We start from the raw sequence: 17,506 nt of genomic DNA, 5'->3' as shown, positions 1-17,506 counted from the left end.
CCGCTGGGTGAGTGACAGCTAGGCTGGAATAAAAGGGAGAAAACTGTTAAAAAGACGTCTCTCTTGGACTGGAAAGCAGAGTCGACCACAGGAACGAAAGAACCGAAGAAGAGCTGGAAGAGGACGGCTGCTGCAACTCCTGGACCGTTGGTTTGCCCGGTGAAGCCATCCTGCAGGTTCCGAATCGCCAAGTTCATCTCGACAGAGAAGCCCCTTCAAGGACGACTTCTTCCTTTGAGTTGGTGGGACCAATCAACTCGTAAGCCACCTGGATACCATTCTCTGAGCTGGTTAGGTTTAACCAGGGAGAGGGACACCAGCTTGTGTGCTTGAACTACTGTTAGGCAGAAACCTGTGCATTTCCCTTAGGGACCACTGCAAAAGGCTTAAGACTCCAGGTGTTGGCAGTAAACCCAATTGGTAGCAGTCTGTACCACCCAGATTTACCTGGTAGCTGTGGCTGAGCAGCCAGACTTCTCTCAAGAAGAGTTAGACAGTATATAGAGTATACACATTAGGTACCAAAATACAGTAGCACAAGCAAACACTGACCAGAGCTTGGGTATAAAAGTATTTATTTATTTAAAAACACACTTTGTAAGATACATTAACACTTATATGGCAAGCAAGTTCAAACACAGTCACTATAAGTATATATACATCCCTGATTACTTATTGAACAAGTCTTAGTTAAAACACCACTTATTTACAGACAGAGGTGAGCGCTGAACCTAAAATGGCACTCCAATAAGTTAGTTAAAAAGGGAGGGAAAAAGGCAGAATTAGGAAAATACACAATACCAAATCGTTAAGAGAACCAGAGCAAGTTAGAAAAGGCAGAGTCTACTGAGGAGCAAGAAAGTCATAGGCCAGGCCCACTCTTGGAGAGAGCAAGGTGGAATGTGTCCAAGATCACACAGTTCAATAGTACTTTAAAGAGTCTTTGCAGATAGTTCAAAAAGGGTTGGATCAAGTCAGGAAAAGTTAGTTAGTTAGGTCCCCAGGTCACCCCAGGATAGAAAGTCAAGGATTTACGGGACACCTTGCACCGTCTGTTGCAAGGGAGACCAGGCGGGACACTGTACCTGAAATGGTGAGAAAGCTCCAGCGGGGGCAGTTGTTCCTGGCAGCAGGTGCAAGTCGGTGCTTTGTCCAGGGGAAGAGAAGATCTCGACGTGGAGGAAAGCTGGAGGTCGTTGCACTGCCAGGGAAGAAACCAGCCGCGTAGTTTCCCGGTTAAAAGGTACTACCCTTTTATTTGCGGTAGTGGTGAAGCGTGGCTATCCGGCCGCCGGGGTGCTTGGCACGGGCGATTCGACCATGAGACGATCCAAGAAGGCGAAAAAGAGGGCGAACTGGTTATCCCCACCAGTTCAGAGGAAGAAGACTCTCCGGGATGAAGATCTTCTCTGTCGATGGGAAGTGGTGAAACGATTCAGCAGGGCTCCACCGGTGGTGTCGTCGTTGCAGGTTGGCTCACCGTCTCCCTCTTCGGATTCTTTGGTCCTGTGGTGACTTCTGAAGTTCCAGTCCCCAAAGCCCTGCTTTTATGCAGAAAACCCCCATTCATCAGTCCTAGCTGTCACTCAAACATGCTAAGTGGCACTGGACCAATCACACAAGAGTGCGACTTGAGTTTCTGAGGCAACTCGGTCCAGGGTGCCTAAACCCCCCTCACACACATCCTGTAGACCCAGACAGAGTGGCACCACTTTTGGAGGCTTCTTTGGAGAAGCCTGCCAAAATGTGGAACAAAGGGCTCGACTTGGGTTGGAGTTACAGAGGCAAACACAAACGCCATTTTAAAACAGAGTCCTGGCAAAAAGACCCAACCGGGGAATAAATATTAAATAAATAACCCGGCGGTATCTTTATCATTGCACCAAAAAAGTGGTGCGTTTAAAATGAATGGGAAAAACCCATAGGAAATATTCTGGTGGAATATTTCACGTGGTAACCACTGCCACCAGCCAGAAACTCGACAAGGGGGGAATGCACAGTGCCCCCTCGAAAAACAGACCCAGGGGCAATCTGATTATCCCTACCAGTACTTCCACAATATGATGGTTTGTACTGGTTCTGTTCACAATTTGAGACTAGTAAAGTCAATGGTGACTTTACATGCCCTGGGAGACGGTAGTCAGTCCCAGGGTATGGAGTCTGTTTGGGGGTCACTATGACACCCCTGTGTTACTGCACTGAGGGTGCTGTGTAACACACTTACCAAAAACACATGAAACCCTATGGAGTAAAGGACCCCATAGCCCATAAAACACATTACAAAGTCAAAGGATATCTCAAATGATGTCTAAGAGTGGGAGAAAAAAAGTCTCACTCTTGGCAAGAGAAAAAAAAAACCCCAAAAATCCAGCAAAGCTGCTGGGGGACTCACTAGGTTTGGGAAATTAGCCTTAATACAGAATTCTCCCTAACTACAACTACTAGAACTGAAGGGACTCAATTTTGTCAGTGTTTTCCGACGATCCTGTGCAGTGCAGGAGTCCCCCGATGTCCTCCCTCTCGTCCCCACGACTGAGGCTCAGGAACAGTGAGATCTGCAGGAACTGCCAGGAACCAACGTCTTCGGCTGCATTTTGTTCTTCATACTAATGTACTGTGGCAGCCCGAATGAGAGCATGCATCTCTCGCGGTGAACGTTCGTGGAACTTTCCCAACTTGCAGGCCTAATCAGCTTGTAACCCAATATGATTCTTTTTCGTACAAACTACTTCTGAGAACTTTTGCAAAGACTACTGTTTACTACAAGAACTGCTCTTTCCCATTCAAGACACTAGTCCATTGACTTTGGCCATGGCGTATTGAACGGAATCGTGAACTGAAATTATTTGCACTGCCTAAAAGAAGTATTTGTGGTCTATTCTGCTAAACTTGTGCCTTTCACTCCCATTGAAAGTAATTGAAATGCTATTTTGCTCTTATTTCAGGGGAGCCTAATTTACTCAAACCTATTGGTTCAGTACTGAAGTGTGTTTGTGTATAATATTAAGTTGCCTCCTTCTAGTGAATGTTTTCTAAAGGACTGTGTAATAAATGAATACGTGTTTTGCAAGAAACCTTGAGTGTAAGTGTCTATTTGAACCACTGTGATTGTAAGACCTCAGTGTAACCTCTTGTACTCCTCACATTCACTCTTGAGATAAGCCTGGCGGCTCAGCTCGCTACCAAAACTATGTAGTAAATACTTATACCAAAGGTTGTTTTTGCTTACACCTGTAGTCCTAATTCTATGTGGCGGTCCCAGAGGGAACTGCATGCAATTCTGCCTAACACCTTCATTATTCAATTTGAGCCAAGAGTTGAAGGAGGATGGAGTGTAGAAGGGAGAACGGGAAACGGGAAGATGTGGGTTGTTGAGGTGAGATCTAAGAAATGCACGTTCATGTCAACTTTTTTAAGGACTTCACTTTGAGTTTCTTACTTATGACAAACACTTCAAAGAAGAAATGTCGCTCTTTTACTTCGCCTGGCCCTGTGCAGATCAGCCACACCCCACATTCCATTCTGCAGCTGTGAACCTATTCTAAAGATGTACTATAGTTTTTCTAGTTTAGTCTATAAAGCGGCGTCAGCCAATATTAACCGGTGCAGTCACAACCTCACCGTGTGGTGCAAAGCAAACGTTCTTGCTTAAGAGTGCCAGGAGGAAATACGTCTCCACGTGCACGTGTTTCACATTATTCAAGATGAATTCCAACATTTCGCCAGATCCAGGCTAAGTTATTCTGGTTTTGCCTAAACTAATATGGCAGCATAAGCACAGGTTTGCTACTTAATGCAGCTGTCCATTTGTTGCTATTTGGTCAACACTCGATCATGACACATGTATTTCTATCGTTTTCCACCACACTGCTATGGATGGGAAATTTAACATCGCTAATTTGGGGTTTTGGCAATTGTTTTGTACCCTGTTTTTTCCTTTATTAAATATTTTGTTTGTTGTATATATGCATTGTTATATGATGTTGGTTTCTTGGAACACGTTCAATGTTCTTCCCACTCTGGTTTCTTGCCTCCCTGCACCCCCAAAGGCTCTTTCTAAGAGCCCCCCATTATAAGCAGCATGAGCATGTAACCACAGAGCACCCCCTCTTCCCTTTGTCTTTTCTCATGATGAAGAGCTCGCCATGCTGTTCCCCTTCCAGAGGTCGGTGCCTAATTGTCACACGTCTTTCTTTTATGTCCATGAGAATGCAGGAAGGCCAATCTCGCAGTAAATCTCCCAAAAAATGTCCAGTTTAAATAATGTCTGCAAATACATTGTTCATTCCTACAAGACGACGGTGCTGGGATAGAATTAACATCTTGTCGGGCCATCAACAACCTTTCAATGGGCCATTAGGTTATTTATCACCCCACACCCACCCTTACATCCATGCCCCTACCCCCTCTCTGCTATTTGTGGCGCTGGCCCTTTAAGGGCGCGCACACGACGGAATGACGTTTCATTCCGTCGCATGCATCTATAAATAAACGTGGCGTTCCCGTCGGCATCAGAGCCACCGGGGAGTCCGCACTTCCAACACTGTGTACTGTGTGTCTGTGTTCGGGGAGTGAGAGGCTCAAGGGGCGAAGGTTCTCCGAGACTGCTAACAGTAGCGACGAGCTGCGGATTATCACCCGGGAAAGGCAATGGGTAACCTTCTGAAGTGCGCAAATGATTTATTATGAGGGGCATTTCACGGAGCATGCCGCGGAGAGGGGACTGATCCATGCGGTCCGCGGCCATTTTAAGTAGTAGGCATTGAGAGGTCACGGCTTCCAACGTAGCGGCAGTGAGCCATCAAGCCTCAATTTTTGGACAAACTTGTGGCGGACAGTCACAGGAAACAGCACCTGCTCTTTGGAAGTTAATTTTTCAGTTTCACTGTTTTTCGTCGAATGATTGGGTGTGGAACCAGGGAAGGCCTGCTGTTTGTGTACACCCTGGGTCCACTCTGCTCAATTTCTGGGACCTCTACACTCCCTGGCATCTGCTCTGCAACATTGAGGAACGTTGTGACTGTGGGGTTGCCAGTGGCCACATCTGGTGCCTGTCAACAGCTGAAGGACTACCTGCAAGTGTGGTGGTGAGTTGCGGCCCCATTATTCTTCTACATCTGGGGTGCCTGTGCGCTTGCGATCATGAGCCAAAGACAAGCTGCAGCCGCTGACCAACAGCAAGCCACTCCAGTAATGGGCCAACAGCCTCCACCTACACTGCCGCCAAGACCTCTACCCAAACCACCTGGCGCCCTACATCCAATGCCTGAGTTTGATATCTCGGGCGCACCATCAAGTCTGGGGCCAAGGTGGAAGATGTGGATGGACAGGTGAGAAATGTACTTTAGGGCCACCATGGAGACTAGTGATGATAGGAAGTTGGCCACCCTTCTGTACTGTGCTGGCCCTGCGGTACATGAGTTATTCCTGTCCCTACAAACAGCAAATGGGTCATATGTGGCGGCCAAGGATGCACTCCACAATCATCTTCTGCCCATGGCAAATGCAGATTACGAACGCTTCCTGATGGGTGCGGCACACAAAAACGACGATGAGACTCTAGATGTGTTCTATGGGAGGCTGCGCAGATTGGCAGTACCTTGTGCGTGGAATGACCCAGACACAATGATAAGAAATCAACTCATCCAGGGCTGTGTCTGGCAAATTGCGCCGTCAGATCCTGACAGAGCCGGGCATCACCCTTCCCTGCATCCTAGAACTGGGGAGGTGCCATGAGGTCTCTGAGTGGGTGACCAGAATGGAGGCAGGAGTGCGCCCCAGGAAAGGGGAAGACATCTGTGCCATCGGCAGGGGCGAGAGTCTAGATGCCCGGCTGGCAACCAGGGATTAAGACAATCGGTAACCAACTCATTTCCGAAGTGTGAATTCAGCCTCCTACATCCGGCAGAGTGCCCAACCATAGGAAAGTCGTTTGGCTGCTGTGGAGGGGCTGATCACTATGCCCGCATGTGTAGGGCTGTGACACCGACATTTTTTCCCAGAGGGCCCGTCCGGTCGAGTTTCTTCCGCCCACAGCGATCATCAAACCTGGCTCAGGTGGACCAAGGGGACAACGGCAACTGTCCCGAGGGTGACGAAGAAGAAAACGTATTCTTCGTGTCCAGCGTGGGCGTCCTGAAATCCAACTCCAAGCAACATCCCAGGTGTAATGCCCTGGTGAATGGGGATTCAATACCAATGCTGGTGGACACTGGTGCATCGGTCAACGTAATGGCCAGGGAATACTGACACTATGCAATCCCCACCTTGCCTGTCTGCACCGAAGGCACGCATCTTCACATTCGGGGGTGAACAGCCAATCCCGTTGGACGGTGCTTTTGTTGCAAATGTGAGGTATGGCGAGACCTCAATCCGGGCCAGGTTCTACGTCACACCAGTGAGTAACAACACCCTACTGTGCTGTGCAGCGGCAGAGGCCCTTGGCATTGTAACATTTGCATACCCAGTGTATCTAGACGATATCCAGGTGTTACTAAGCAAGCACTCACCTCTGTGTGAGGGCATAGGACAGATGGCAGGTGAACCTGTCCGGCTACACATTGATGAGTCATTTCAACCGGTGGTGCTCCAACATCGACGAGTGCACTTCCACCTCAGAGACATGGTGGATCAGGAATTAGATAACCTCGTTGAGCTGGACATCATCGAAAAAGTAGAGGGCCCTACCCCATGGGTATCTCCTATTGTGATTGCCCGCAAATCCAAGCAGCCTGATGCGGTGAGAATTTGTGTGGATATGCGCCTGCCCAACAAGGCAATAAAGCGGGAGAGGCACCTAACCCCCACCATTGACGGAATAACTGAGCTGCAGGGTGCTAGGTTCTTTTCCAAGCTGGACCTCAGGGCTGGGTACCATCAGGTGGTCCTACACCCCGAATCACGCTACATCACCACTTTGACCACTCACCAGGGGCTGTATAGGTACAAAAGACTGTTTTGGAGTCTCCTCAGCGGCAGAGGTGTTCCAAAACCTCATCAGAGGGGCCCTTGTGGACCTGGAAGGGGTACTCAATATCAGCTATGATCTTCTGGTGTTCGCAAGGTCAGAGGCTGACCACCTGGCACATCTAGCAAAGACATTTGAGCACCTGCGCTCCCTGGGACTAACTTTGCACGGGGACAAAAGCGAATTTCTCAAGACCACTGAGTTTTTCTGCTTTGTTTTCAAGGCGGATGGCGTGTCCCTGATCCGCGCAATGTGAAAGACATTTAGAACGCCAGGCCACCGGAGAATGTGGCTGTGGTGAGGAGCTTTTCTGGGCATGGTTACGTACTGTGGCCGGTTCATACGGAACCTAGCGTCCTGCTCTGAGTCGCTGCGGACACTAACAAGGAAGGACGTAACCTGGCAGTGGGGGCCGATCGAGCAGGCTGCCTTCGATGATATCAAGGGTGCCCTCACTGCTGAGGACACCATGGCGTTCTTTGACCCGGCTCTACAGACTGAGCTAATAGTAGATGCCAGCCCCTACGGCCTGGGAGCGGTCCTTACGCAGGTGGGGGTTGATCAAGAAGTCCGCCCGATAGCATATACGAGCAGCGATACTCACAAATTGAGCGGGAGGCGCTGGCCGTGCTGTGGGGCTGTAGACACTTCCGCCTATACATCCTGGAAAGGCCAGTCACAGTTGTCACGGACCATAAGCCCCTATTTCCCATAATAGTGGGCTCATCATCCAAACCCCCAGTGAGGATAGAGAGATGGATGCTGGCACTCCTAGAGTATGGTGTGCCGCTGATCTACCGCCTGGGCAGTAACAACGCTGCTGACTACCTCTCGAGGCACCCGAGAGGGGGTGCTCAGCTGTCCACATGCATGAAGGAGGCAGATGATCATGTACGGCAGGTGATCGAGGCGGCCACCCAGGGGCGTTGCTAAGGGGGCTATAGCCCCTGATCTTTTGGTTGTAGCCCCGGATAGAATCTCAGGCGCTACAGCCAAAAGACTAGCTAGCCCCCAGTCCCAACAGTTCTGACATCAGCTTAGCCCCGGGTCTTTTCCAGACCTAGCAACTCCCCTGCGGCCACCCCAAACTCTGTGCAGGTGGAGGAACTGGAACAGGCATCAAGGACAGACACATGTTTTGGGATACTGAAGGCGGACATGGAACAGGGAGCCTGGATAACGGTGATGCAGTCCATGGGCCGGAGAACAAATGAGGCAAAGGTGGCCCATGGAACAGCTCTGGCGGGTTCATGTAGAACTGGCATTCTCGGGCTCGGGACTATTGCTAATTGGAGACAGAATTGTGGTCCCCCAGGCCAAGATTCAACAGATCATCGCTCTGGCTCATCAGGGACACCAAGGTACACCCAAAACAAAGGCTCGCCTCTTGCAAATAGTGTGGTTCCCTGAACTAGAGAGGAGAGCTGAGGAATTCGTGGCCTCCTGTGTGTGGTGCCAGGCAGTCTCGCTGACACAGCGTGAGCCATCAATCAAGACCATGCCCAGAGGAACAAGGCTGTGGGAAGTGGTCCACGCAGACTTTGGCTCCACAACCAGAGGCATCCACTTCCTAGTGGTTGCGGACGAGTGGTCCCGATACCCGGAGGTAGAATTTGTGGAGTCTGTGGCGTTTGAAAGAGTGGTGGTAGCCCTGGAGAAGATCTTTGCCACTCATGGACTGCCCAGAGTTCTATGCTCCGACAACGGGGCCCCGTTCCAGGGCGAAAGGTTTGCCGACACCCCACTTGTCTATAGGTGCATTATAAATGCCATATCATATAATATCATTTGAAGGAATAAGGCATCCACCACAGGAAGGTCTGTCCGCTGTGGCCTCGTGTGAACTGTGAAGTGGAGCGGATGATGCGCACGCTGAATAAGGTATTCCGGATTACACAAGGAAGGGGCGAGTGCCTACAAAGGGCACTATGTGTTCCTGCGAGGATAGAGAGTCACTCCACACTCCTCCACAGGAGTGGCGCCAGCGGAGGCACTCTTCCAGCGGTGCCCAAGGGACATAATACCGGAGGTGGGGGAGCGAGAGCTGACTGTCATCAACAATGACCAGTTGGAGGAGGAGAGGAGAGGGCACGGACAGAAAGGGAAAACAACCGGAGAGGTCTAAGACCACCAAGGCTCACCCTGCTAGTGAGGAATCGCCACCTGCAGGGCAAGTTGTCTCTCACCTATGAGCGGCTCCATTGGACGTGGTGGCGGTCAAGGGATCCATGGTGACCGCGTCTGATGGAACAGCATCTGTCATCAGGAATGCCAGCTTCTTTAAGAGACTGGGTGAGCCAATGGCAGAGACTATGGCGGACATGGACTTGGAGGAAGCGCCAGACGAAGGAGGGCGACATCCCATCCAGGTGGAGTCCCCGACCCGTGAGGGGCAAGGCGAAGGAACGCCTGTCAGAGAGACAGGCAGGAGGTACCCCCTGAAGACAGGGCGAGGGGAAACCTGCCCGTCTTACGGACTATGTCATGGACTAAGTGCGAGTTCCTGCGTAATGAAGACTCTTAAGCCGTTTGAGCATGGTGCCATCTGGGGATCCAGGGTGGGTACCAATAAACGGGGGCATTCAGGTTTGTTGATATTGTGTGATGTGATGTTTAGTAGTTGTTATGAAAAAGGAGTGTGGTGCTGGCCCTTTAAGGGCGCGCACGCGACGGAGTGACGTTTCACTCCGTCGCGTGCATCTATAAATAAATCTGGCATTCCCGGCGGCATCAGAGCCACTGGGGAGCCCGCACTACCAACACCACGTACTGTGTGTCTGTGTTCGGGGAGTGAGGGGCTCACGGGCGGCGGTTCTCTGAGACTGCTAACACTATTCATTGTTCAGAAAGAACGCACGAGAAGCAAACTAGCAGCAAACCATCATTGGCGAGACTTCCCTGCCGGTGGCACCACGTTCTCAACCACATTTAAAAACTACAGGACAGATCTGCACCAAACCACGGAAAGGCACATTGGCACTGCTTTCTTCCCAACTTGGTACAAACGTGAAGCAAATCCATCCAGCGGTGTGGGCTGTGCACCTGTTCAATGAATGTGCATGTTCTCCTTTGGGGAAAACAATGCAAAATATGAAACTGCACGAATGTGGAGCAAAGTTAACAAATTTGAGGGGCCCATGCCGAAAAGATCTTTGGAAAATTTCATACCGATGCATCAAATTAATTTGTTACTAGCAATCGCATTTTTGCAAAGTTACAGGGTGTTACGTGGCACCTTAAATAGAGGGTGATGACTAGTATAGGGGGTAGTAATACTGGAAGGCCAGCTGGAGCAGCACTCTTATCCCTTTGCGGCGGCAGGTGTTGTCACGGACGCTGCATGCCACTATGCCGCTGTATGGTCGCTGCTGCCATGCCAGGCTGGGCTGGGCCCTTCAGTCGTGGCTCCCGTTGCTGGTCTTGGTGCTCCCCAGCTCCTCAATGTGGCATAGCAGCCGCCACTACTCGAGGTAAGGAGGGGCTGGGATGAGGTCTGCTCCCATGCAGCCTCCTTACCAGGGAGTCTGGTTTGGGCTCCCTCCCCCTTGACAGGACACTCACCAGGTTCCCCTTTAATTTTTGCACTTGCAAGATTGGAATTAAATCTACAAAGCGGAAGTCGTCCTGGGTCCCGAACAACGTATGCTTGAACGGTGGTGCCATTGACACGTGAAATGTCAACCCTCCCAGATTTGGCATGCATTCTGGTAATCACATACACAGTTATGGTTCTGCAAATATTTCAAAAGTCAAAGGTAATCATTTTGCTTGGACATACCATTTTAGCATTGGAAGTGTTTTGCCCGTTTACTCTATTTGATCACATTTTGGATAAGATGCAATCGAGGATTTGATGTTGGGGTTATTCACTCTGCAGAATGACACATCATGACTTCACTGCTCATTTGAACCTATTGCAGAATGTTAACTCATCGCAATAAGGTCCAGTGCAAATCTTCAACCTTTGCACTCCTTTTAGTATTGAAACACTCTCTGGAAATTGAGTTTGTCCATGAAGGAGTGAATGATGCAGGACCGGAGTGACTGATGCAGGACAGGGGAGATGTGTGTTGTTGTATAGCTGCTTCCTTCGAATGTAAAGTAATATAGGATTTAACCAGATTTTAAGAATGTGGGATATCACGTGTGTTAATGACACCTGTTCATATCATGTGGGATTTAGATTGTCTTCCATCATTCAATTAATTATTAATCGAGCTTCGTGACGGCGACATTCTGTCAGTCGACGTGCCCTCTCTATTTTAGGAGACGCCGCTTCTTCCCCACAATCATTGGGTTTTTAAGGTTGTGGCAACATGCTATTGATTCTATTGTATAGAGCATAGGAAACCTTGTCATACTACACGTCTGTCTCACAACCTGTCAAGTAAATGTGAAGACCACGTAGCATGTATTTAAAATGTTTTTTTTTTTATTCCAGCTCAACCTTCTTCACACAGAGCTTGCAAAACAGCTTGCGGACACCATGGTCTTACCAATAATACAATTCCGAGAGAAAGATCTTACAGGTAAGGATTCAGTTTCAAGTCATTTTTATTTCGGCCAAGAGGCAATAAAGGTGTACCTCCATAAATGCAAGGGATCCTAAAAGATGCCATATGAATGCTAAAATTGGGACAGCAAAGTGGGTCTAGACCCCCGAAGTTTAAGCTCTCTTCTCTTACCAAATTTCAAGAAGTCCTATAAAGCCATTGCTGGCGCCCTTAATTATCTATGCAAACACTATGATCATGTTTCAACAATCTCAACTTGGGAGATTTAAAATGTTTTACACTTCATATAAGTTCTGTCACTTTGTCAAATTTTAAAGTCACTGCTTTAGTATTTTTTATAAAACTAGCCCTTCGAAGTGGGAAAGCGCAAAAGTCAAATCTGAATAAGCATTACTAGTTCTCACACCGTGATTCTCAAGAGAAGGCTGCACATGTCCCTTCTAATACATGTATAAGCAGAACACAAGATCAATAAATACTGTGCAGTTTCCACACAATCTGGACAGAAAGGACATTTATCCATATATTCTTGCTTCCTTGGAGTGCTAAAGCCGACTACTGCAGAATTCGTAGTCTACATTTTAGCAGGAGGGTTCGATCAATACTGAATACTCTTCTATTCCATATTCGTGTTTCATATTCAGGTAGGACGACTCTCTCGATGGTTTCATGCAATCGTCCAGTTACTTTGCCTGGATCCACTCTTCTAGCTTGCACATCCCCTTTTTGGTTTCGGCTGTCATGTTTGTTGGGTTACACCAGAGGTTTTCTAATCTAAGGCGCTTGAACCATCCCCTTACGTGACGGAACCATGGCAAGTCAATAACATCTACCTTGGCCTCCTTGTATTTTCTCAGGGCATCATTTGACCAAATGCGCAGTCAATACATCGGTGGTTTTACATCAGCTCACTGACCAATAGACATCCAATCTAATTCAAGTTGAAGTGCTGCGTCTGGGCACTTGATGGAAGTAGTAGGATTTTTTTGATCCATTTATTGTCCAAACCCTCCAGGATACTTTGGCATGAAATATTTTGCGGCATAAAAGTTGCAAGTTTTTGCAGCATTTTTCCAGGACCTCTTAATCAGGTAAACATGCCGCAATAACCTGGGGGTCTGAATCTCCGTATGGTACGTTTTGCTGATGTGCGATGGCCACAGATCTCCGCATCATATAATGACCGAGCTGCTGCCTGTGCTCTATCGGGAGACAGGACTTTGCTCTTAGATGCATTTGAGAACCTTGGGATACCAGTGCCTCTTGTATCTAGGCTCAGGTTAGCTTTTTGTAACTGGGAATCCCAGGAATATTTGTTGATAATCCTTATTCCCAGATAATCCAACGCCTTTACTTCTTCAATGGCTTCCTGTTCGATTTATGATTCGAGATGCATACGATGGTTACTCCTTTCCCACATCGCATAATCTGTGTTTTTGCAGAATTAAATTCCAACTCACTATCTAGACAACTATGTTTAAACTTATTTTTTAACTTTGTTAGTCTTGGGGGTGCAAACTGTATAATCCGCACATAATAAAATCTCTACCTTTCTGGGGGTGTCAGCGTTGGCTACCAGTGAGACACTGGGACCATTAACCATCCCATCAAAATATAGGGAAAATTCGAGCCAGTATATATCCACCATCATCATCATCATCATAAAAGTTTATTCGGAAAAAAATTATCCATAAACCGTTAACAGAATAAAAATGCATACATTACAAAAGTGAATTCAACGTATTAAAAGTATATCTAAAGTATAAATTTACAAACAATACATACAGATTTAAAATGTGCATGTGTGTAAGTCGGGTAATATCCACAAAGAGCAGCCAAACAATTAATTACGATTAAAATTTCAGAGCGCAATCAAATTCTGTGCCACGGTTTTGGATCTCCGATACCAGACCCGTCTCAAATAGTCCACCATGCCCCAGGCCACTGGAATCGTAGCTGCCGACAGCAAATAACATAAGGCAGGCTTAGCCTGAAACATGCCGGCCAATCTGAGTAGTGGCAAACGTGTTCTCCATCTGTGTGGGCAGAACAATGCAAAGTGTAGGAGATCCTCCGCCGGCCGCTGACAGCAGGGGCAAGCTGTAGGTTGCGCACTAAACCGTGCTCGAGTCTAAGCCCAGCGGTCTACAGGATTATCACTATGGAGTAGATATGGCTGAATAGCACCTGTTGTTGCATACACTATATGCCTTCTGTTTGCACCAATGCGTAAGGCAGCAGACTCCCTATTTGCCACCAAAATGGTTTTGAACAGTTGCTTTTGTGCCCTGACCATACATGGGGTCCCACCAGCTGTAACCAGGAGTCAGTCTGTAGCTTTGCTGAAACTGGCCTGCCACCTCTGATGCATTTTTTTGCACCTCTGCCATGATTGGGCGGGGGCAAGCGAACACCTCCTCAGTTAACCATAGCCTTAGCCCATCAGCACTCCTGTCTTCCAGCCACACAGGCTCATAACAGACCGAGACGGGGCCGCAACGCCGCCGGTATCCCCCAACAACAAACGATGCTGCCACCGCCCAGCCCAGCAGCCGACCCAGCCTGTCTCGTTGCACCGGGAAAAATTGTTTGCTCACCCCCAAGCCTCACCTAACCATGGGATTTGAATCTGAGTAAAGGTCAATCATGACTTTTAGTAAAGGTGGGGGTGTGTTTTTATTTTTGCAATACTTTCCATAGTTTCCCCTGAGTATGCTATCAAAAGCGGCTTTTCGATCCATGTAGTGTTCCACTCCTTAGAGTAATGTATGTATCCATAATTAGTCTTAGTCTGAAGATCTGGTCAACAGTTGGGAACCCCCCTTCTTAAAGCCAGCTTGTAGGTGACTGCGACACTCTGATTGTTCGACTCTAGTAAGCAGCCCCTGCCCAAATATTTTACCTAAAGAATGTAACTGGGAAATTGGGGGCTAGATCCCTGGTTCATCACCCCCTCCCTTTTTATAAACAGGATAGATTTCTGCCCTTTTCCAAGAATCGGGGGTTTTCCTAGTTTTACTGTCTCATTGAAAAGCAAGATTCCTTTTACAGACGGAATTCAGATCCCAATCAGAAATTCTTGCGCTACAGCGCCTCCATTTCAGGTTTTCCTTGGTTCTTGCTGTTTCACATTCAGACTTTAGCAGGATTGGGCCTTTTGTGAGGTGCCCAAAACAGTACACAAGTGTCTTTCTTCAGGGTCATTGGGACTACACACATGCACCCCATACTTCTGCCGGTGGAATTGAACGGGTTAATGCACTCACCCTGATGGACGCACATTGCTTCAGCTTTACTCGGCCACAGAAAGGCACTAGTATTGCTCTTATCAACAATCCTGAAATTCCACAGGAATGTCCTTCCACTAGTGTAATGGGCATTTATATCCAGGACTAGGCACAGGGAAAACTATGGGCGAACATACCTAAACTCATAAGGTCACCCCAAATACAGGAAATATGGTTACAATTAATGCTACAGTGGCATCTGAACCCGGCAAAACTCCACAAAATGTACCCCCTAGAAACCAAACTTTGTTGGAGGGGACCTGGAGCCACATTTGGTGGGAATGCCCGCACATCCAAGAGTACTGGGGAGTAATGCAGGACGCAGTGGAACACACCCTGGGAGTAAAGGGAGGAGGGGATATTAGAGGCCTGGCTCTGCTAGGCTTAAACGAAACATTGGACACACTGGCCACGAGAGCAGACCGCCAAGTATACGTCATCCTGATGATGGCGGGGGCACTAGTACTAGTGCATAAGTGGAAGTCAAAGGACCCTCCAATGGAACATGAATGGGTCAGAAAAGTATGGAACTTTGCGGCCCTCGAGGGGCTGACTTACTCTCTACAGGGAGACCTCCAATCCTTAACAGACTGCTCAAAGGTGCTGGAATTTCTACAGAGGTGGGTGAGAGGGGCGGAGTCGGTGGTGCCCAAGAATAATGAGCCTTCTGGGAATACTGTAATAGTCGATAGTCATACACCTACAAAGGAATCTGGGCCACCAAGGGACTTTATCAAGTAAATGCGATCTACATTTCAAATTTAAATTGGAAACGCTCAGGAGTGAAGCAGCAGAAGAGCAAGAAGGGAGGCCACCAGGGGGCGCACAGGCGATGGCTGCCTGAAGACGCTGCTCCCGCCGAACTGGGCCGTGTTGAGGGATTGAGCCCCCCCCCCCCCTGTGTCCACCCCAGGGGACATTCGTCGCCCGCAGTGGCGGTGAACCCCGGGGCCCCTGCCCGGGCGAAAAAGCGATGCCAAAGGACCCCCAGGTGCCCGAGAGCGGGGCCTCGCGGCCCAACGAGAGGATCCAAGAGCTGCCCCGATTGCCTCCTGCGTGGCGAGTCACGGTGTGCAGACGCCGCAGAGGCCTGAGGGCGCGCCTGGCCTCTCCCCCTCGATCCCCTCATAGAGAACGCCAGCGATCTGGCGAAGATTCCACCGACGGGGCCTCGCGGCACAGGAGGACGGTGCCGGCGTGAGGCGGATGCCCCTGGTGGCGGCGCCTCGAGCTACGGGTCTGGACCCGCCAGTGGAGAGGCAGCCCGCTTGACCTGGGCCCCCCAAATACAGCGTCAAGCAACGGGGGTGCCGAGGCCCCGTCCAACGGACCCTGGGGAGAACCACCCGAGCGGAGGATAGTGGAACAAGGCTCCCGGGTCCACCGGTGCACACGGAAGTGAGGAAGGTGAGAGGGACCCGCACCCGGCCCAGAGACTGAGGTGGCTCAGGCGGAAGAAGGTTTGAGCCCGCACGTCCCCTTCGGACACGGGGGGCTTACAGAGGGACTCCTCGGTGGCCGGGCGTTTGGAGGCAATTGAAGGCTGAGATAACCCCAGACCCCCCCGCACAATAGGATCTCAAAGGGGGGGACCCCGAACACGGATTCTACGCAGGTGGTGGCCCCTGGGCTCCTTCCCAGGGCGTGTGCCCGCCTGGAGGCGAACCCTGAAAGGAACACGGCCAACAGGAATAAACCAGCGCGCCGCAGTCGGATATATATCATCGCCCCTCCCCCCCACACCCCAAGAACAGACGACCACAGACGGTAGGAAAAGGGTGCAAGGCCCCCGCCTGAGGCTGGTGGGGCGTGTGCCCACCCAAAGACAGCCCCTCAAGGAGCAGTCTTGCCTGAAAGAGAGAGGCTGGTCTCCCAATTGTGTTCTCTCTTGCCCCCCGGGGAACGCCGGCCGGAGGGAGAAGGGAGGACTGATGAGCTGGCGCAACACCCTCCAGGAGTACCGCTACCAGGACGCCAGAGGGGTGAATAGCGGCCCGGAACGGAAGATCAGAATGGCCCAGTCGGAGACCTCGCCCCCGCCCACCCTTACAATGGAAAAGGGCTTCGCCTCAGTCCTGCAGGAGATCAGGGACATGCGGGAGGACATTGCCCAGAAAATGGAGAACATGGACCGAAGGGTGGACAAAGTTGAAGACAGACTATTGCAGCTAGAGACCAACCAGTCCTCAGCAACGACCCAGGAGAGGGATATGGCCCTGAGACTAGCTGCTCTAGAAAAGAGGGACGAGGAGAGGGCCAGGCAAATGGACGACTTTGAAAATAGGGAACGGAGGAACAATCTCAGGATTTTCGGGGTGCCGGAGTCGGAGGGCAAAAGAGAATTGACCCGGGTGGTGAGGGACATCATCATCCTCCTCTTCTCGGATGAGATGACGACCGGACCAACGTTTGATCGGGTCCACAGAGTGGGGGGCAGAGCCGGGGGCCCCCGGTCAATTTTGGTCTGCTTTCACTACTACACCGAAAAAGCAAAGGTACTGGAGGAGGCCAGGAAGACACGGGAGATAACTTATAATAATGCACAAGTGTCCATTTTCCAGGACCTCTCTTCATACACGCTGACCAAATGCAGGATGTGCCGCCCTCTAACACAAATGCTAAAAGGGAAGGGGGTGCGCTATAGATGGGGGTACCCCTTCTCCCTCACGTTCTAATACGAGGGTCAACGGACGACCCTGATCACAGAGGAGGACATAAGGGGAGCCATCCAAGAGTAC

General features: G+C 49.7%; 1 protein-coding gene across 2 annotated transcripts in view; it reads left to right on the top strand.

The window, feature by feature from the left end:
• Positions 1-17,506, top strand: part of APPL2 (adaptor protein, phosphotyrosine interacting with PH domain and leucine zipper 2) — a 697,737-nt gene that overhangs the window by 270,496 nt on the left and 409,735 nt on the right. For both annotated transcript variants that reach the window (XM_069629945.1, XM_069629944.1), the window contains exon 5: positions 11,409-11,496. In XM_069629945.1, coding sequence (XP_069486046.1) covers positions 11,409-11,496 — 88 coding nt within the window. The remainder of the gene's footprint in view (positions 1-11,408; positions 11,497-17,506) is intronic.

Source organism: Ambystoma mexicanum, chromosome 12 (genome assembly GCF_040938575.1).
Source record: "Ambystoma mexicanum isolate Mex_15411 chromosome 12, UKY_AmexF1_1, whole genome shotgun sequence".
NCBI classification, from domain to species: Eukaryota; Metazoa; Chordata; class Amphibia; order Caudata; family Ambystomatidae; genus Ambystoma; species Ambystoma mexicanum.
Note: the sequence above shows the minus strand (reverse complement) of the source record. Positions and strands in the feature narration are given on the sequence as shown.